The following is a 20,867-nucleotide window of genomic DNA, read 5'->3' on the forward strand; positions in this document are numbered from 1 at the left end:
ATTTTATGTTTTGCTCTTTTTGCTCTTTATCCTTTCCTGCCGTGGATGCCTGCTCGGAGCCTTTACTTTCACTCACTTCCTCGTTCCCCATCTTCTTTACCTCCTGCTCCACTACCTCTACCTCCTCCTTTTCTCTGGTTGGATATGTATCTGTCCAACACGCTACCTCCGTCCACCAGCCAGACCTCTGCAACGGAGCCGCCCCTGCTACTGATAGCTATTAGCTCCTAGCATCACAAGTACAGAGAGGTTGAGGGTTGGAAACACTGTGGCGTGGCTTCATTGCGTTGCCTGGTCCCAGCTGCTGGCCAAGGCAGAGACTCCTGCAGATCCAACACCCACTCGTACCCTCGTTCAGTGAGTCGGTGCTGTTCAGAGCAACGAGAAAGGACTTTCTACCTAAAGGAGGCAGCTCCTGAGCTCAAAAATCTACTGACAAATACAGACCGGATGCACGGCTGCTCCTGCTGATAGAAATCTGCTGAGGGCAGAAGCAGGAGTCCAGGCTCGCGCTGTGAACTAGGCTGCTGCTTGCTGTGGTTTGGATTTGTGCAGAATTGAAAGTCTTACACCGGTGAAGAGCTGAAGGAGGCTGTCGTCACACACTTTGTTCTGTTCCATTTTTCCATCTTGGTTTTCATGCATCACTGGTTTGCGTGTGAGTCAGTGAGTTCAGCATCCGCTCAGCCGTACTCTAACTCAAACACGCAGCGCATCGTCTCCTGCGGGCGCAAATGCGCCACGTTCCAAGCGGACCACATCTCGTCCTTTTCTGCTTTTTCGCTAGGACCGCCTGTCCAGGCGTGGAGGGCACACAAAGAGATCAGTGCTGTTTATTTCACGGTCATTTCAGAGAAATCAGACCTCGGCGAAGCTCCATTTGCAAAGTGGGTACAAACGTATCGACTGCTTTGATGTGTCATCGCTCACGCGCTGAGCCTCGAGCATTAAGGCCACGCCGCCGTGCAGCCGGAGCCAGATTTTCTCCGTGTCTTTGAAGTCAGCGAAGGGAAAAATACAAAAAGGTGGCGTTCTTATCCAGTGCCGCCGTTTGCTGGAGAAGCACCCCACGTGTTGAGCAGCTTTGTTGCCAGGCAACAGTACGCTGGATTGGAATTGGTTAGAGGGAGTTTGCCAGGGGAAGAAGATGAGAGTGGGTCGTGTGATTGGGTTTCAAAGCAAGTCTGGCAGGTAGCTGAAAGACTCAGCATTATGTGGAAAGCAGCGCCAACACATCGTTTCCTGACTGTGATTGCGTCGCACCGGAGGGCCGGCGCCGGGCTCTGACAGTGGTACAAGCTGAGCGGCCTCCGCCAACGTCTTGTCCACGTGTTGATAGTCTGCGTTGCCCGGATGAACTGGATCGATCTGAACGTCACGTGTCCTGGACGTCGAAGCGCCGGCTGCCGAGTTGCTGTGTTTCATTGAGCTCGTCTTCCATTCGTTTCCACCTGCCCTCCTGAACGCCGGGCTGCCACGGCGTGCAAATAGCAGCTGCTCTCTCCTCATTCACCAGAACCTCAACACTTTTTGACACTGAGCTGAGAACGGAGGTTCCCACGCTCCTCCTCGTCTACTCCAACAACACAGGAAACTCCTGGGCATCTAGACGACACGCTGGAGTCATCTTCCATCCTGGCCCCGGAGCGGGACCACCCCTCTCCCTCTCCCTCACCCTGTCCCACCCCACCTCCATCTCCTCCACGCTCTCCACCGCCCTCTCCTCCTCCTGTACCAGTCCTGACCCCACATTTGCCCCTTCCAGCAGTTTGCAAAGCAGTGGAAGATGGCGAGGGAAAGACGGAAGAGAGGGCCCACGGCAGTCAGGCCTCACCAGACTCTTTCTGCAGGGTCATGGACCTTCTTGGGATGGGACACCGGCTCTTCGTCCCCAGGCTGCTGGCGGTGAGAGAGCGATGCAGGGATGGAGTGGTGGTTGACTGTTAGACCAGTTAGACCAGAGTGTTTTTAATGGGGGAAGAGTTTGTGGGGAAATGGGAACGTGTGCCTTTTTAAAATGCAGTCTCAGTTTATGAATTCATTTAGTAGTTGTATCTGTCGCTGTGATGCCTTGCTGGTCATGTTGCGTACATGCAGCTGACTGCTTGAAATTTCCTTTACAGCACGAGCTGTTTGTTTGCTGCCTGATGTCACCTCCACGTTTATTCCGTCTGCAGAAATGGAACAAAAAATAATCTGACAAGGAAAATGCTCTCTGATCTCAAAGCACACGCTCGACACAGATTCTGGTGTCTTTGCATCTTCTCACCACAGGGTGGCGGTATTGTTGTGTTATTAAATACTCTGTGATCTCTTTACCCCATAAAGATGATGTTCGACGCCTCGGTATGTGTCAGTAAACGCGTGGTTTGATGACCATTAGAATAGGAACTGGAAAAGAAAGCCGCTGAGTTTCGTGAGGACGTGTCACCTCTCGTCTCCCATCAGAGGCTTGAAAAATGACAGAAAAGAGCTTCAGTGGTCATTCCTATCAGGGATTTCAAGGGGTGAAGGGTTTAAATATGGGAGTTACAAATGGTTCTCATGCTGCTGCATAAACAAGGTGCTGAAGGAGGAGAGCAGCATGGGATTAGCACAGCAGGACTCCGATGGACTGAGAGTTCTCAGCCTTTGCTTAGAGATGATTAAAAGTAACTGGCTGCACAGGAAATATCATTTTATAAAACTACAGTGTAACTATTGTTTTACAATAAGAGCTCTAACACGTAAGGGAATGCTTACAACAAGTTAAGTGTGTAACTACAGTTTTCTCTGTATTATCACTGGTTCTTAGTCTTTGAGTATAAAACTCTCATTAAGACGTTTGTGTCTCATTAATTATCCCTTGTTGTTCTCTCTCCTCCCACTCCTCCTCGTCTCCTTCCAGACGTCTAAAGAGGACCTGTTGCAGGCAGACTTCGAGGGGGCTCTCAAGTTTTTCAGAGTCCAGCTCCCCAAACGATACAGAGCTGCAGAGAACGCCCGAAGGCTCATGGAGCAGGCCTGCAACATCAAGGTAAGAGACAGTTGTGCAAGTGTGTACAAACACACATAATGCAAGGGTATTCATGTAAATCTTGTATCCACTGAGCCAGATGAGTCAGAGGTGCAGTTCTGGCTGCTGTATGTGGTTGTAGCCTGTGGTAGTCTGGACCACAGCAGCACCCGTGGTTTGTACACAGTGCACTCTCTCTCAGGTGGCCTGCAGCGGTATCGCACTCGCTGAGCTGCTTATTCATGTGCCACAGCAGGGTTACTCGTGTTTCACGTGCACCACGCTCTGCAGAGGTGAGCTGTGACTAAATGCTGTACTTTAAGGAACATTAGTGATTACGTTGTCTCATTCTGGGTATTGAAAGCCATCCTGAAATGTAAAAAGCATCACTCACTGTGAAGCAGGAAGGAACTGAGCCCTGTGCTGTCAGTCAGAACGCTCTAATGAAGTGATGTGCAGTAGGTGGAAGTATCTGGAGCACCAGGCCAGAGAGGTTAAACACAGTGCAGTTTCTGTACCATATACTTTTATCTTTGCTTCTTTAGTCTTCTGTAAAAGTCTTTATTGTGCATTTGTTTTCCTCTGCTCTGTGAATCCATCACCTACAACACGGTTTCTATGGATGGCGGTCCAGGCCGTGTTTTCCCTAAAATACTTCCTGATGCCGTTACGATCCTCCTACTGACCTTAAAGCGGCCGCTGGCATTCAGGGAATTTGCCGAGCTCACCAGAGACCAAAGAACACGGTGTGTGCGATGCTGTGTGTACTTGTGTCAGCGGTTTGTGTTACGACAGAGGAAGGAAGGAGAAAAAAGATGGAAGAGATAATCACCCACCCTCCTCTCCCCTGCGTCTCAGTGATACGTACTGTAATATTTTACATTTTCTTATCCCGAGCGAGTCGGCTCGAGGCCACGTTGATAAGATGCTGTTCTCTTATGATTCTCGTGTGCTTCTGTGTTTGTCGTCATACAGGATATCCTGTGTTGCGGCTCAGGAGTCTTCTGCATTGGTGGCTTTAGTAGTATTTTGGTTCTGTGCACCCACACAACCTGTTTACTTCAAAACTGGAGTAAATTTGAACAACTAAACAGCATAGACGTGTTCTGTGGTACGAAGTGACTGTTAAACAGGCGTCGAGGGAAGGCTGTAAAAACTTTGACAGAGTGTGTGGTTCCCATCAGTGTCCCGATTCACATGTGAGGAGGAAGAGGAGTTATCGTCTGTCTGAAAGGATGAGCAGAAACACTTTGCGCCTCGTTCTGCTCGTTCCTTCATCGTACCTCGCCGTTCTCTCGCTCCTGCGTTGTTTCTTGCGTTGACGAGCTGAGCACAGACTTTCTTTTTTTGGCACTTTGCTCAAACAAAAACACAAACTCACCGCCGTGATCGAACGAGCGTTTGTGCTTACTTTGGAATGTTAGGCTCACGGACTCGTTATCGTGCAGAACGTGCTGAAGTTGTTCACGTTGGCCTTACAGTTGAGACTGAAGATGGAAACGGAGAATTCAGCTTTTTGGGAGCAGTGAGGAACCAAAACATGAAAGTAGTGACTTATATCTGTGATATAAACGTCATAGCAGAGAAACTTTTCTCAGCCCTTCTCGAGTTGTTCCACATTTTCTTTTCCTCCCCGTGGACAGAGGTGTGAGCAGATTAACACAAAAAGGGCCTCAAAGAAAACCGTAAGAGGAGAAAGGAGTCTTGCTGCCCACTCCCACCAGCTGACCCACAGGTCACATGTTACACAAGCTTGAATATGTCACGTCACACACGCCACATGAAATCTCGTAACCGGGCATGCCAGGCCACGTTTGGTTATGCCAGTCGTGTCGAAAACCAAACCTTCCACTAATCTATGGACTTGTTACGCTCTCAGCCGTCCCACACGCTCACTGATGACTGTGACCGTCTGTTAGTCATGTTTCTAACAGGCGAGATCAAAGATGAGAGAAGGAAGCAGCCACTCTGAACATATCTGATTTTCCACTCATGAGAAGTTAAACCATTTGATATGTAAACGAAAGGCCGTTGGACCTAGTAGCCATCTTTGTGGGGACGACATGCTAGCACCGCTTTAGCTAATGGGCAGAACGGCCCCCCAGCACTTCTTTCTCTTCACCACCCCCCCCTTCTCAATTTTTTCTGCCGACGTTTAAATCGGATCAACCAAATTCTATAAGCTGCTTAAAACGGGGAAAGAATTCACCGGCACCTCGGCTTGATGAACATAACGGGGTAGTAGGGTGGCTCAGCCTTTCTGGGGATCAGGAATTTACATTTCTAGCCTTCTTAAACGTTCATCGGAGCGCAGCTGGAGTTACTAAGAAAGCAAAACTTTAATGAACTGAGAGGAAGAGAGGAGAAGGCTGTGTTTGTGTAAAAGGGCAGAATCATTTATAGAGACAGCTGTAGCTTGTCAAAGAAAGGATGAGTGAAGAATTATTACGTTATTATTACATTATAACCGTATTAAAGGGGTTTGTCTCGGTAAATAGTAAATGTAGCAGTTCACTGGAGCGTGTGCACCTGAAGGTCCGTGTTTAGTGTTTGAATCCTTTAGCACAGCTGCTGTAGTGTTCAGGAAACGTTCTGCAGGCTCATTGAAGGACCGTCGGAGCTCTTCTTTGGATGCTGGTCGCCTTTTTGTTCGGTTCTCTGTCAGGACGGTCCCACACTGCTTCAGTAATGCTGATGTCTGGGGAGGCCCATCCATGACTGGCAGCTTTCCACTGTGGCTGAAGTGCAGAAAAGCATGACAGAGCCTGTGGTTTTATGCTAAACTCCTGGGTGGATCACAAAGACCAACTTTGCCTACATAACCTGCCTCGTTACTGTGCAGCGTGTGGCTGCAGACTCACTACTGTGCTTTGTGCTGCCCAGCTCATGTCTGAGGGGACCGTCACAGTTATGCTGACGTTTCACGGCCTTTAAGGTGTCGCAGATAAATACAACAAAATAAAACCAGTACCACAAAAAGAAGATTTATTCCCAACACACAGGAAAAGACCCAGCAAAACTGAGTTAACAATAAAAACCCTGAAAAACATAAATGTCACACTCGAGCTTCAACTCTCACGGACCGGTACCAAACGACCCGCAGACCAGTACCGGGGGCTGGGGACCGCTGGTTATGTAATCAGGGAAAATGGAAACATCTGCACCACAGCAGTCCGGTCACTGGACCAGCCAAACCCATTGTTCCCATTGGTCAGCTCTGTTCGGTCTCATCCTCAGTGCCTTGGCGTCGGTTACTTATTCAGTTGGAGTGAAACGCAGACCCGTCTGTAGTCCTGGCTGGTTAGCTAGCAAATATTAACTTTTAACTACTTCATTTCACTTAAACTTTAACTTTGTTGACTTATAAAGGAGTGAAAGAGTAATTTGACACCAGGATTTAAATGAGTGTTTTTCAGTAAAAGTAACCGTTTAGCTCTGGCTATTGCTTCATTGAGTGGATAAGACTGAGAGAATAACTGATAGAAGGCAAACTGTAGACTCTGAAGCTCCAAAGACGCTTAAAGAAAAAGAAAAGCAGGAGCTTGTTCGTGCCTATGTGGGTTTCTCGTGCAGAGTTCAGCTCTGGGTCCTTTCAGAGAACATTAAGCGTGTTCGGGCGTCTTCCAGGACAGCTCTGTATTTGCTGTCACTTCACTTCCTGGGTTGTGCTGTTGGAGCGATGTGCAACACAGACAGTCATGTCACTGTGGTTGATCTGACAACTTCCTTCCTATGTCCCCTAACCTCTCACGTAAGCAGTGCAGATGTGTGAACGAGCCTTTATCTGTATTTTTGTTACCAGCTGCAGGAAACAGAAATGTGCAGCCTGAAAAGAGCTGCAGATAGATGAGGACAGGCAGCGATAGCGAGAGAGGCACAAATGAGAGAAGAGAGGAGGCAGCAACAGGGAAGTACTCACTCAGTGGAGGGGAAGAAAAAGCAAACTCATCGTCCTCTGTCACACACTTCTAGCGTTACAGAGAGAAACAAACAGGTGTGTTGTACTGCTCTCTCGCTGCCCCCACCTCTCCTCCTCTCACTGGGCGGGGCTCGGCTCCTGAGGGACTCGCAGGCAGCCGCTCGCCGCCTCCTCACTGCCAGGAACAAAACCTGTCGGCTGCACTCTCCCGCTTTTCCTCCTCCTTGCTGCCGGGAGCAAGCGGGAGTCAAGATGATGCAGGAGGTGTCTATCATGGTGGCGTACGATGCTCACGTAGTCGACCGACCGGGTGAGGAGGACGCCTTGGCGTGCTTGGTTGCCCATTCCAGACCTCGCCGAGCTCCCAGACCAGTGGTAGGTCTGTTCTGATGTCTTGTAGTTTTTAAAACATCTACAACAGTTTGGCCTCATGTTTCTAATGACTGTTGGTTACTGCAGTTTTTAGAACAGGAACGTTTGAAGTCACCTGCTGCTGTAGCTGTTTTTCTTTTCTGTTGTCGCTTTCTTATCTTTATTTTATTTTTTTTAACCGTCCTGCGTCATGTACAGAGGAGGAAAATGCCGCTATTACTGAAAATGCCTTTTTCTTTCCGTGCGTTAAATGGTGTAAACACGTGTGTGAACATGTGGGTGTTTGTTCCTCTGAAAGTGTGTCAGATATTTGAGGTTTGTCAGTCAGTGCTGCTTCGTGACAGTCACTTTGTTTCAATTACTGATCTTAATTTGGAATCAATGAGACGTGTGTGTGTGTGTTTCCTTCACGTGCTTCATTGAATTACGTGCCCTATTTTTTTTCTCTGTGGCTCAAATGTCCAGCTGCTGTCGTCCTCATTTCCTCGGCTGCTCCTTCTTGTAAGTGGACTTCACCCTTCTTCCGTTCTTGTAGTCCGAGGTTTGGGACCAATTCCATTTTCTGCAGCAGCGATTCAGGTCAGGAATCTAAAAGTGGGCCTGGGACCATTTTGCTGCAGCGCAGGAATCTTAAATTGCTTTTCCCTTGACTGGAGTCGACCCTCTAATATCTACAGTTTGATGATTCACCTTGGAGTCCAGTGGGTACAGTGTGTGTTACTCAGCAAGGTGATGCAGCTCGTGCGAGCTTGCTAAACAGACCCGTCCCTGAAATTCCTTAAATAATAAAAAACAGGAGGCATGTTTCACTGGGAATGCCAGCATGTAAGCCTGCACTCAGTTATGGAACAGTAATAATTACAAATCATTTATTGTTTTGTCTTTATGTTTCAGTCGGCTATATTTCAAAGTGCTGTTACACAAACATGTGAGCAGAATTGAACCAACGTGAGGGTGAGGCCAGGGCCCAGCTGACCATGTAATGGAGTACTTGTGTTACGTGTAATGGAGTATTGTCTGGCATACAGGTCAGTTTACTCCTTGCTGTGTGGTGATAGGACGGGGAGGTTATTTTCATCCCAGTGTCACCATACACACCAGTCTCGTCCTGATTGCCCCGCCCACGTGGTCCTCCTTCGGCCTGCTCGTCTTTCTCAGCGCTCGTGTCCCTGTGTCTCTTTGTCTCTGTGTCCCTGTGTCTCTGTGTCTCTTTGTCTCTGTGTCCCTGTGTCTCTGTGTCCCTTTGTCTCTGTGTCCCTGTGTCTCTGTGTCTCTTTGTGTCTTTGTCCCTGTGTCCCTGTGTCTCTGTCTCTTTGTCCCTGTGTCTCTTTGTCCCTGTGTCTCTTTGTCCCTGTGTCTCTTTGTCCCTGTGTCTCTGTGTCCCTGTGTCCCTGTGTCCCTGTGTCTCTGTGTCCCTGTGTCTCTGTGTCTCTGTGTCCCTGTGTCCCTGTGTCTCTTTGTCTCTGTGTCTCTTTGTCTCTGTGTCTCTTTGTGTCTTTGTCCCTGTGTCCCTGTGTCTCTTTGTCTCTGTGTCTCTGTGTCTCTTTGTCTCTGTGTCTCTTTGTGTCTTTGTCTCTGTGTCTCTGTGTCCCTGTGTCTCTGTGTCTCTGTGTCCCTGTGTCCCTGTGTCTCTTTGTCTCTTTGTCTCTGTGTCCCTGTGTCCCTGTGTCTCTTTGTCTCTGTGTCTCTTTGTCTCTGTGTCTCTTTGTGTCTTTGTCCCTGTGTCTCTGTGTCTCTGTGTCCCTGTGTCTCTTTGTCTCTGTGTCTCTTTGTCTCTGTGTCTCTTTGTGTCTTTGTCCCTGTGTCCCTGTGTCCCTGTGTCCCTGTGTCCCTGTGTCTCTTTGTCCCTGTGTCCCTGTGTCTCTGTGTCCCTGTGTCTCTTTGTCCCTGTGTCCCTGTGTCCCTGTGTCTCTTTGTCCCTGTGTCTCTTTGTCCCTGTGTCTCTGTGTCTCTTTGTCTCTGTGTCTCTGTGTCCCTGTGTCTCTGTGTCTCTTTGTCTCTGTGTCTCTTTGTCTCTTTGTCTCTGTGTCTCTGTGTCTCTTTGTCTCTTTGTCTCTGTGTCTCTTTGTCTCTTTGTCTCTGTGTCCCTGTGTCTCTGTGTCTCTTTGTCTCTGTGTCCCTGTGTCCCTGTGTCTCTGTGTCTCTGTGTCTCTGTGTCTCCCAGGTTAATCTGTGTTTTGTGTCCCTGTGATCTTTGAGAAAGAGCTCGGCTCATCCTGCGCTCACGCTCGTGTGGTCGAGCTCTTTGCATCTGAAAAGGTTTCCAGCCAGTGAAAAATGTCTCTTCTGGCCCGTTTTACACACGACATAATATAGAGCGTGACGCATAACTACACACATGCATATCACCTGAGAAGCCAGAGAATATGCACAGAGCTGCTGATCAGCCGAAGTGCTGCGTCGCGTGTATGACGGAGTGTAAAACTTTAATACTGCGAGCGATGAAAGGTTTACGGGTTCTTTTACACACTTTGCTCACTGTGAAGGACAATATGGTTTCAATTGTTTCTCTGAAAAAAAGGAGCATGTACGTGAATGTCGTCTTTTTATGATAATAAAACCAATTCGAGGAAAGCTGAAAGGTTATGGAGGCGGCGGTGCTGATTGTAGCTGCAGCAGGATTGGATGTTTAAAGAAAGCCTTGCTGCTCCTAACAAAGCCTGCGCTTTCATTACACAGGTGTGTTGTAATGTTTGTGTGTTTTACGGGTGTTTGCGGGTGTGTAACAGCAGCAGTGTAAGACGCATTTCTTCAGTGATAGTTTGGCTGACTCGGTGATCATGTTAAGAAACAGAAGTCGTTATTAACAGTGAAGCTGGCTCGCTGTGAGATGAGGAGAGCAGAGGGAAATGCAGAATAGTTACACGAGCAGAAACTGCAGTAAAGACTGAATAAATGCACCCGTCTAACTTCAGTCATCCTGCAGAAATGTGTGTGGCGCCATCGCACGCAGGAAGCCTGGAGTGTGTGCAGCTTGTTACTGGTTAGATTAGGTTATAGAGAACGGCTGAATGGATGACATGAGACGATAAAGGAAAGTGAATGCGACACAGCAGAGAGGGAGGTTTATTTAAAACAGCAAACCTCAGGAAGCATGAGTCATTCCCTCGCTGAAACCCTCTCTCTCTCTCTCTCTCACAGATTGTGTTTGTACAATAATTTATGGCTGCTGCGTATCAGGAGGTTTACGTATAGATCAGCTGAGATGGAAGCTGGCTCTTTTTAAATATTGTTTTAAACTCCGCGTCCGAGGAGCTAACTGCCGCTGCTGCATTGAAGCGTCAGCTGTTTAAAAATGCACGTGCAGCAGCTCATCGTTGCACACTCGCCTAACGCACACAGACCCGCAGGGTCAAACTCCATAACGAGAAACACTGGACAGCGTGGCGGCGTCCAAAACGCCACGCAGTGACTCTGTAGTTGAACTGGATCTGGCAGCCCTGCAGGAGAACAGCACATCTGCATTGTTTTGTTACAATAAAGCGATTATTAACCCGCCGGCAGAGGCCAGGCTGCTCTTTCTTCCCACACAGATAACAGCTCTCGGACTCGTTTTGTCGTTATCTGCTCGGGAATTGAATGTCCCATAGATAACAGCGTGACGCTCGTTCGCCGATGCCCGAGTCGTAAAGTCGAGGGTCAACTCGCAGGTCACTGGCAAGGACAGGTAATGACTGCCCAGGTGGGCGGTCTTAATAACTCGTCCTCTGGCTTTTAATCCTAATGGAAATGTGCAGCAGGATTCTTATCCCTGTCTTAAGCTAATACACTGCTGCGCTGTGTTGGCTCATTTTCCAGGATGTAACCTGTGACGTGGGCACTTACAGTGTAGTTCAAACACTGAGCTCCTCGTAATGCTTGTACCTCAGCTTCGGTATTACAGGAGAAACATTTTGCAGTGTTGAAGCTGAAGAGAGAATACTGGATGCTGTTCTTTTTATCTGTATTATCATTTCTGATATTCAATCTTAAATGTACAGTGCATTCTCGTCAGTGCTCCAGATAGCTTCTGTACTCCGTGTACTAAACAACGTCCTCCAGTACAAATAAGGAAGTCGTTGATCTTTCTGGTTGTTTCTGGAGTTGACAGTATTCCTACAGAGAGCGCTGCTAGCTTCATTCATTCTGCTTCAGTGTAACACAGTGTGTGAAACAGGCAGCAGTGGAGGATACACAACGACTACAAACACACAGGCGTCTCAGAGGAGGGGGTCATGTGACTGACCCCCCAGCCCTAGTAGTTGGCGCTATGGCAACGCTGTTACCACCCACCTAAACACACACACACCTAATGTAGTGAATTATGTGAGTAAAGCTGTGGTGTTTGCCGTCTCTTGGTGTCGAGGACTTTGGTAATGCTTCGAAGCTTCACTGATCGCAGGTCGCGTCTGTTAAAACCTTCAGTCTGATAATGAATCGAAACCATTTCATGATGGATTTGGTGCTTTTTACAAGTTGCCGTGACTGGTTTTGCACAACAAAACTGCTGAAATGATTTCACATAGTGAGGCCTGAGCACGTGCAGTGACGGCACAGTTCCCCTGTAACGTGCCCAGCGTGCAGCGTGAACTGGACGTTTCTGATCCGCGGTTACCGCTTGCTGATTTATAGCAGGACATTGTAAAGCTTGTGAGCCGAGCGGGTGCTTGTTTGGTTTGTTTTTCCTGTTTCTAATGAGGTCTCATGGGAAAGCCGCAGAACAACACGCAGATGTGCAGCAGATATTAACGCTGATAAAGGCAGACGGAGCAACAGAGAGTAGAAACCGTGCAGCACGAGCCACAACACCGCACCGGCTCGGCAGCGATGTTCAGAGTTCGATCGCTTTGATGTCACGTGACGCATCACGTGGATGTTGTTTCATGAAGCCCCGTTGGTTTGTTTCTCAACGTGACACCTAACTCTGACCTTTGACCTCTGCTGCTTAATCCTGTCGTGGAACGAAGGCATGAGAGCAGCGTTGGTGCAGAGAGAAGTAGCTGATGGTTCCCACCGACACAGGAAGATGATGCAAGAGCTGAGAGCCACTGACTGTTTTATCCAATTCCCTATTCCCACGCTCCCCCCCCCCCCCCCAGCTCACAAACAACTGGGATGGGCTGAGATTTTTATCAGGCCAAGTAAACAAAGTCAACAGTAAAATGATGATTTAATTAACTTTGCTGTTGTTTTCAGGTCCCGACCAAAAAGCTGAAGAAGTTTGAGAAGGAATATCAGACTCTGAGAGAGAGCCAGCTGCAACAAGAAGACCCCATCGAACGCTACCAGGTACGCACCCACGTATAGATAAGATTCACCCACCAGGTGTGGAATTTAAATCTGTTTTTTACACAATCAGGTCACATGAAAGCAGCCCCCCTGAGCTAAAGTGTTGAGCACTCGGCTCTTTACGTTTCTGATGAAGGAGCTGCCTTTATAGATAAAATTAGCCGTGATTCCAAGATTAGAAATGAGCACGTCGCTGTTTGGTCTGTTTTTAAAACTGTTCTGACGTGAAGTGCAACTTTTCTCGCTGCGCTGACTTTCATCGTTGTCGACCCTGCTATTAATAAAACGTATTTTTGGGCTGAGCTGCTGGGTTGTTGTGGTTGCAAAGGTTTGTCTCCACTGGGTTCATCTTTCTCTGTTCGTCCTGAGGTAAAACAAACTGAGGCAGATATTTGATGATTCTGACGAGTTTTATTTTTGGAAGCTCACAAAGAGACTGTCCAGCTGAGGAGGACAGTGTTACTGCGTGACTCAGTAGGATGAACCTGAATCGTTTAAGGAAAGTAAGGCGTCACAGTAAAGAGTGGATGTTACATGTAAGCGTCATGTGATGATGAAGAATTACCTCCACTTGGCTTCATGTTTCTACCCACAGTTAGGCCAAACCGAGATGCACAAGTGCGTCGTAGTAAACCTGCCTTTGCTCAGTTAAGCACATCAGGCTTCTGTAGTCAGTAAATGTGCACAGTATATGATACATGATAGTGCCGTTAACACTGAAATAGTTAAAGACGCTGACAGGAAGGAGACGAGTGCAGAACAAAGTAAATGTGACTTCACTGCAGTGCCTGAACAGAGAGGTGGCGTCTGAAGCAGCTCCTTCATCTTTCCAAGTAATATTATGGACGCAGCATTTGATCTGATCACAAGACACAAACACCCATGACAGGCCCCCCCCCCCCCCCCCCCCCCAAAAAAAAAAAAAATTACATCTGAATCTGCTTGTTAGAGGCAAAAGTGCCACGTTGGTGTGTAAGCTGCTGCTTTTAGAGGAAGGAAGAGTTTATCACAGATAAGCTGCTGAAGCTGCTCTCCTCCACAACAACAACAACACAAACGCACAAGTGTTGCTGCTTGTAAAATGTAATTATTTCTATGTAGTTATTTTGTGGCTAATGTAACGATTCAGTGTTTCTATAAGGCTTCAGACCCCAGTTTAAGTGTGTGCTGGCTTCCTTTGTGTCCGAGCAGATGTACTTTTGTATCTGCAGTACAAACTGAATTATTACTAAAAGCAGATAAATGTGAGGGAGGGCAGGGAGGGCGAGTCGGGCTGGGCAGTGTCAAGCAGAGAAGGGAAGTCGGTGTCAGGATCATGTGTTAAAGCGTGCGCCTGAGGCTCGATTTGAAAACGCTCGGTAAGCTTCTGCCCCAACAGCGATCATTTCATCTATATTTATGTGTCCTGAGTCTGTGACTTCCTTCATGTGTTTATGTACTTTTACACTGATATGATGTGACCGCGCTGACTAAAGTAGTTCAGGGTCTTGTTGTAAACTATCGGCTGTGTCATCGTTCTAAATGATGACACGTGTGTGGGTAACAGCTGATCTCACAACAATCAGACGTGTTTTTTCCTCTTTGGCTTTGAAGTTCCTGCTGCTGTTTGTAAATAACAGATAAGGTTTTCAGAGCTTTCAGATGAACCACTTGTTTGCGTGCGGAGACTCAGGCAGGGTAAGAGTGACGGGATATCAGGTCAGATGACTGCTCACAACCATCACAACAGTTTGGTCCCGTTCATGGTCGTCATGTGAGCCTGTTTGAAGGCGGGCAGCAGTCATGAGACTCAGCTCATGGTCTGCAGTGAGGACTTGAGCCTGACACGGCCACCTATAACTGTTTGAGTTAAACTGTGGTCATGTGATGATTATATTAACACCAAGCCTGGATGAACCTCGCAGCCTGTACGGCAGAGATGTCTGTCAGCCAATCCAGTTTCACTTCATTTATGCAGCATCAAATCACAGCTGAGAGATCGTCATATAAAAAAGACCTGCTTTTTTTTCTGCATGTAAAGAAACGCTTTGATAACTCTGTCACACCTTCCCCTCAGGTAAGAGTCCTGGGGTCATCCCGGCTCTCTTTCCTTCACAGCACATAGAAATATTTTCTTCTTCGTAATATTAACCTCTTGTCACATCTCGTTTAGGTTACTGTGATTCTCCTCTCTGTGACCTGCTCATGAGTCTCTCCATAAACTGCAGTTCGTTCAAAAAGCAGCTGCTCGTATTGCATCAGGACTTAGATCGACTGAACGTATGAAATCTGTGCTTAAACAGCTCCGTTAGTTCACCTCCTGCTTCTTACCTTCAAAGCGCTTCATAACCTCGCTCCTCCATATTGATCTGATCTCCTCCATACGTACACGCCCACTCGCACACGCCCACTCGCACACGCCCACTCGCACACGCCCACTCGCACACGCCCACTCGCACTCACCGCTCGTCTTCTGTCCCACCTGCTCGCCTGACTTCTTCGGGACTCTGAGCCTTCAGTCCTTCTGGCCGAGACTTTGGACGCACCTCCAGCTGATCTCCAGACTACGAACTCTGTCTCCACTTTTAAATCGCGTCTTCAAACCCATCCACTCAGGACTGCATACCCTTCATCATTTTTCATTTAGCTGCTGTTTTTATTTTGTTGTACTGATGTAAAGTCACCTATAAATAAAATGGATGATTATTATTATTACTATAAATCTGTCGTCATGAGTCTTTGGGATTAAGTTGTAAGAAATACAGATTTTTTTTTTTTATAAATTAAAACACAAATGGAAATAAATATAAATCGTTTTTCTAATATTTAATGACTTTGGTATCAATGTAGCGAAAGCTGTAAAAATGTGGAAATGCAGTTTCCTTCTGGGGCCAGACTGGAGCATTCTTCTGGCTCGATTCTGGCCCTCGAGCCTTGTGTTTGACACCCCTGCTTTGCAAGTGTTTGCGATTGTGTGCGTTTGATGTCTGCAGAGAGAGAACCGTCGCCTGCAGGAGGCCAGCATGCGACTTGAACAGGAGAACGATGACCTGGCACACGAACTGGTCACCAGTAAAATCGCCCTTCGGAACGACCTTGACCAGGTAATAAAAAGTCTACGAAACCTCCAAACACTCTGAAACCGGAGCTGTTTACACTCGTGCTTTAGCCGTGAGCATCTTTACACAAATGAGCACACGTGAGAATGCAAACACTGGACTCGGTCAGAATCGGTCTTAACCTGCCGACTCCTGGTTTCTGTATCCATGTAAGTCTGGTGAATTTCCAGTAAAAGGAACGTGGCTCAGGCCCCACGTAGCAGAGAAAGTATTCCAGGTAGAGCTCGGAGGAGCTGCGCGGCGTGAAAACGACCAAGCGACCAGATTGATGAGCGTAGTAAACGATCCTGTAAAGAAGCAGGTGTTTGTGTAGTCTGCCGCTTGTGTGAACGTTGTTTACTACACGATGTGTGTGTACGTGCACTCAGGTAGAAGACAAGGCCGATGTTCTGAACAAAGAGTTGCTGACCACAAAGCAACGTCTGGTGGAGACGGAGGAGGAGAAGAAACGACACGAGGAGGAGACGGCTCAGGTAACATCCACGCTGCTTAACAGGTTACATCAGTGACCAGAAAACACCGGAGTAAGCTGTGCAATTACAGCAGTGATCAAATAACGCAGGCCCTGTATCACTAATCTAAATCGGTCATTCCCAAAGTTGAGTGCTGCGGCCCCCAACAATCAGCCAACCAGTCTTAAATCTTCGCTCTAAGGCAGGAGTGGGGAACTCCAGGCCTCGAGGGCCGATGTGCTGCAGCTTTCAGATCTCACCCTGGGTCAACACCTGAATCAGATGGTGAGTTCATTACCGTCGGATCAAGGATGCATCTAAAGCCTGCAGGACACCGGCCCTCGAGGCCTGGAGTTGCCCCGCTTCTGCTCAGAGCAAAATACAAGAGAAAGCCCTGTATGTCCTAACCCTGCCACTGGGACACAAAGGTCAACACAGAGCATTACATTTCAGTAATATCACAATAATAATATTCACTTTTTATATAAATAAGTTGAACTGAATTTCTGTTGTTACTGTGGCCCACCTGTAGTACCTGTGCAGCCCACCAGGAGGCCCTAGCTCACGCATTGATCTAGGGCTGATTTTCTTTCTGTGTAATTGGTAATAGTGAACCAGTTACACATCAACACACCCAGTAAATAAAAAATCCCAGTTTGGTAGCAGTGAGAGATCACATATGGGTCACCAGTCGGTGGTTGCTAGCAGGCTCTAAAAGAGCGAATCCAGGTCAAGTTGCTGAGTTGAACGCCTCAGTTGTGTCGTTATGCACAGTCAGCACATCTTTCTCATTAGTTTGTCATTTTAAAAGAATAATTTTGACATCTTGTTCTTGCTGTCCCAGCTGAAGGAGGTGTTCAGGAGGGAGCTGGAAAAAGCAGAGCTGGAAATCAAGAAAACCACAGCAATCATAGCTGAATACAAACAGGTCTGCTGGCGTCTCCTCATTGTGAACTGCACACATTGATGTATGCATTGTTATCTTGTTCAAGTCAAACATAACCAGGTTTCCTCTCTGGGTTTCAGATCTGCTCCCAGCTGAGCACCAGGCTAGAAAAACAACAGGCGGCAACAAAAGAGGAGCTGGACATGGTCAGGGTGAGACGGTCCTTTTAATGCAAAGTGTGCTTCAGATGCAAATTAGGACACTTGCCGAGTCCGAAGGAAAACCACGGTTGCGTGAGAGAACAAAAGACCTTTGAGCTTCAGGTTTGCACAATCAAGTCCTTAATGGGCGTGATGCTGGTGTGGCGCTCTGTGGGTCTAGCAGGGTACCGCCTCGGGCCTGGATAAATGATACGGTGCAACATCACATCGTGGTAATCAGGATGCTGTACGGGACATAGAGCAGCAGGCCTTTCTTCACATAGACTCGGCCTCACCTCCTTTTTTTAACCATAATTTTAAAGTTGTTGCGGTAAACCTGTGTGTTTTTATCCCCCTCATGCAGAACAAAGTGATGGGCTGTCAGAACTGCAGGGACCTGTTTAGCTCAGTCGGGTCCCTCCAGACTTCGTCTCCTGGTGGTGACAGAACGTCTTCAGAGCCACACGACGAGGAGAAGGACGGACTGAAGGAGCAGCTGAGACAGCTGGAGCTGGAGCTGGCGCAGACCAAACTGCAGCTGGTGGAGGCAAAGTGCCGCATTCAGGTCAGCAGGTGTTAACGGCATCTAGTGTTTTCAGGGAGGCATGCCAAGCACGTGATCAGAGCTGTAAAGACATTCAGCTAAAACACACGTGTTGCTGATGATCTGATTGGCTGTTGGATCACGTGCACAGAACGCTGAACAGCAGCAGCAGGAAATTTACTGTATGCACTTCAACTTCCTGCATCTGTTTTCTGCCTCTGCTGTGGCAAATAACGACTGTCAGCTTAATAACATAAAACAGCAGCACGTACAGAAGCATGGAGCCCACTGCAGGCCACCATGTGACCCTTTGTAAGGAGTGAAGCGTTGTAGAGTATTAAAGCACAGCGATGTGACACAGTGATAAACCTGCTCGTGCTCTCATTAATGACTGAATCCTTCTGTGGCTCTGCAGGAGCTCGAGCATCAGCGGGGAGTTCTGATGACCGAGATTCAAGCCAATAAGAACTCTTGGTTCAGCAAGACTCTGGGGTCCCTGAAGAGCTCTGCGTCCTCTTCCTCCAGCTCCACATCCCAGACCCCGTCCTCTCCGAAGGAAGGCACTGCCTAGATCAAGCTCCTTCACCCTCCCTCGCCCTGCAGGATGCACACTAGAGCTGAGGAACACAAGCCGAAGAAGCAAGAAGCGCAAAAATGCAGTATTCCTTTTTCAGTAGGCGGAAACGGGGAGCTTCCTGGACCGCAAATAGCCCAAAACTGTGGGAAGAACCAGGCGGGGGTACTGAATGAACCATCTGCCTGAGTTTGAGGGAAATATGAACCTTCTCCACTTCACAGTGGATCAGAGCAGACGGGGCGAAGAAGTTCAGTGCTGGAACCTGGTTGGGTCTCTTCGCTCCACCTTGTGGCCAGATGGCGCTATTGCAGCAATATTGTGTGAAGTTTCCTGGTAGCTTGAAAGTAAAGCGGAGTTCAACACCTGTGTTGTGATCACAGGCGTCTCATACGTTTAATCCTCAGTGCAGATATAGCCCACAGGTGCTCTGAGAAAGGAATACTGCATACAAGTGAGATAATACGAAACTTGTATTTCTTTATATTAATGTAACGTAAACAATGTTGTCTTATAAATATGTATAACTGATTAGTAATTTTTTTTTAATAATCTTGTACAGAAAAAACACACGAGGCAAAGTTCTTAAATTTCTTTTCTACTCTTTGAATGTCATCTCTTCAGATGTTGAGGTAAGCACAGTGTGTGATCGATGTGGTGGAGTCCAAACGCTGACGGGCCAAAGTGACAGCCGCCAGTTTCTGTTCCCCTCTAACTCCGTTTTTATGGTCAAGACTTTGTAATCTTTCTTGGTTTTAATTTCTAAATCGAGTTTTATTTTCTCGTGTTTGCAGATCAAGCTTTTTTTTAGATATCTGTGATGGTGACAGCAGTGGCCTCTGATTCTGTTATTTTATAAATATAAAACTGATAATACGACGCGTTTGAGACATATTAGCTGCATGTTTTTAGCTGGAGATGTCACAGGCTGCGTTCTTATGAAAATCTTTAACCTCAAACATTAATAAGTAGGATTAATGCGTACTTATTGCAGTATTGCTCCACTACGGTTAAATAGACCAGTTGCACAAAGGTGCCAACGCCCTCGTCCTTTGTTGATGGATCATTATTTTTACACATCATCGCCATGTTGATCCCTTGGTCCATAAATGAGTGTTGGCTCTGACGCTCCACGGTAACGCTCCACGGTAACGCTCCACGGTAACGCTCCACTGTGAGCCATTCACGTATGTTTAAATAGTCACGTGCGTCTACTTTATGAGACGAACAGCAGATGGCGCCAAATTCAAACGAGCTGCTTCTTTGATTTCAGAGGACAGAAATAAAAATTGCTGTAAAATTAGCCAAAACAAAATGTTTTGCGTGTTGGTGCTCGTTTAGCAGATATAAGCTGCGGTGCGGTGCCAACTCCCCTGCTTTACTCTTTGGTTGACACTAACATCAGCCTTTGGACTCGGACCAATCCCACGTGTACTTTATGTGTGTGAATGTGTGTGTTCTGCACTGTTATTCAAGTGGTTCAAGTCGATGTTCCTCGTTCACGTGGCTGCCTTTTCTGTTAATGACTGAAGCGATCGACTGTTTGAACTGTCTGACAGCGTCAGCTGTGCCATAAGAGCCTCTCCTCTGCTCCCTTCTTGTAGTCGTCCTAACGATCTCTGCCCATATCGCTGAACAACCTTTTTGCTGGACTTCATTTTCAGCTCCGCATTTCACACATTTCCTCCAGGAGCCTCACGAATCGAGGGCCGTCCTCTCGCTGGAGGGAATGCTTCAAAATCATGAAACGGGAGAAAACAGAAGCCGACTGATCATCACTGAATTCCAGGTGTTGTGCTTTTCCAGGACATTCCTCTTCACTGCGTCATTCTTGTTGTACAAAGCGGTTTAATGTCGGAGAGAGCTCCCCGTCTATTATGTGCACTAACGCAACACTGATATTTGAAACACTATTTCAACGTGTGTTTGTTTGAACGTTTGTAGCTGATGATTATTGATGCTGTTGCACAAGCAGGCGCTGAGTCGTGTGGTTTACAGGTGGCTGTAGCGCCACAGTCCTGTTACACTGGGAGGGAGGGACTCCAGCGCCGTTTGCTGTACAGTAACTGTCTGAGCTGCATTAATAAATTTCAGTTTTTCTCTTTGTTTGTGCACTTTGAGATTTTATAGGAAAGGAGGATACTGACACTGACACCACGTGCACACACACACGTGCAGGTATTAGCAGGTAAATGCAGACATGCAACGTTTTCCCGTTATAAGTAATGTAGACTCACAAAACTTCGTATTGTTCCAAAGTCATGTGAGCAACTACTTGTGTATTCCCAAACATGGTGCATGCTGGCTCACTTATTCAAACTAAACTTTTGGCATTTGCACCAATCAGTGTTCAGACACAGATTTCACCTCCGAGGATTTGAAATCATCAAATCAGACTTTCAGCTGAAATTTAAGGAATTTTACAAAACTGACTGTTTATAAATTGCAGCCATTTTTATCTTTGTGATCTCCTGACAAATTAAACAGACAAAATATCTGTTTGGTGCCTTTTCACTGCTTTTCCTTCTATGACACCCAAAAAAAGACCCTGATGCAAAA

The 20,867-nt window shown here is 47.2% G+C and overlaps 1 protein-coding gene across 4 annotated transcripts in view; it reads left to right on the forward strand.

Moving 5' to 3' along the window:
* Positions 1 to 20,412, forward strand: part of rabgap1l (RAB GTPase activating protein 1-like) — a 93,395-nt gene extending 72,983 nt beyond the window's left edge. For 2 of the 4 annotated variants that reach the window (XM_004553749.6, XM_004553750.6), the window contains exons 19-26: positions 2,888 to 3,016; positions 12,462 to 12,554; positions 15,527 to 15,637; positions 16,021 to 16,125; positions 16,949 to 17,032; positions 17,131 to 17,202; positions 17,555 to 17,755; positions 18,150 to 20,412. In XM_004553749.6, the coding sequence (XP_004553806.1) occupies positions 2,888 to 3,016; positions 12,462 to 12,554; positions 15,527 to 15,637; positions 16,021 to 16,125; positions 16,949 to 17,032; positions 17,131 to 17,202; positions 17,555 to 17,755; positions 18,150 to 18,305 (951 nt within the window). In that variant the 3' untranslated portion in view covers positions 18,306 to 20,412. Of the gene's footprint in view, positions 1 to 1,753; positions 1,906 to 2,887; positions 3,017 to 6,815; positions 7,290 to 12,461; positions 12,555 to 15,526; positions 15,638 to 16,020; positions 16,126 to 16,948; positions 17,033 to 17,130; positions 17,203 to 17,554; positions 17,756 to 18,149 lie in introns of those variants that run through there. The other 2 variants (XM_076875786.1, XM_012919822.5) reach the window with 2 other exon arrangements.
* The last annotated feature ends 455 nt before the right edge of the window (positions 20,413 to 20,867 follow it).

This window comes from Maylandia zebra, linkage group LG17, assembly GCF_041146795.1.
Source record: "Maylandia zebra isolate NMK-2024a linkage group LG17, Mzebra_GT3a, whole genome shotgun sequence".
Taxonomy (NCBI): domain Eukaryota; kingdom Metazoa; phylum Chordata; class Actinopteri; order Cichliformes; family Cichlidae; genus Maylandia; species Maylandia zebra.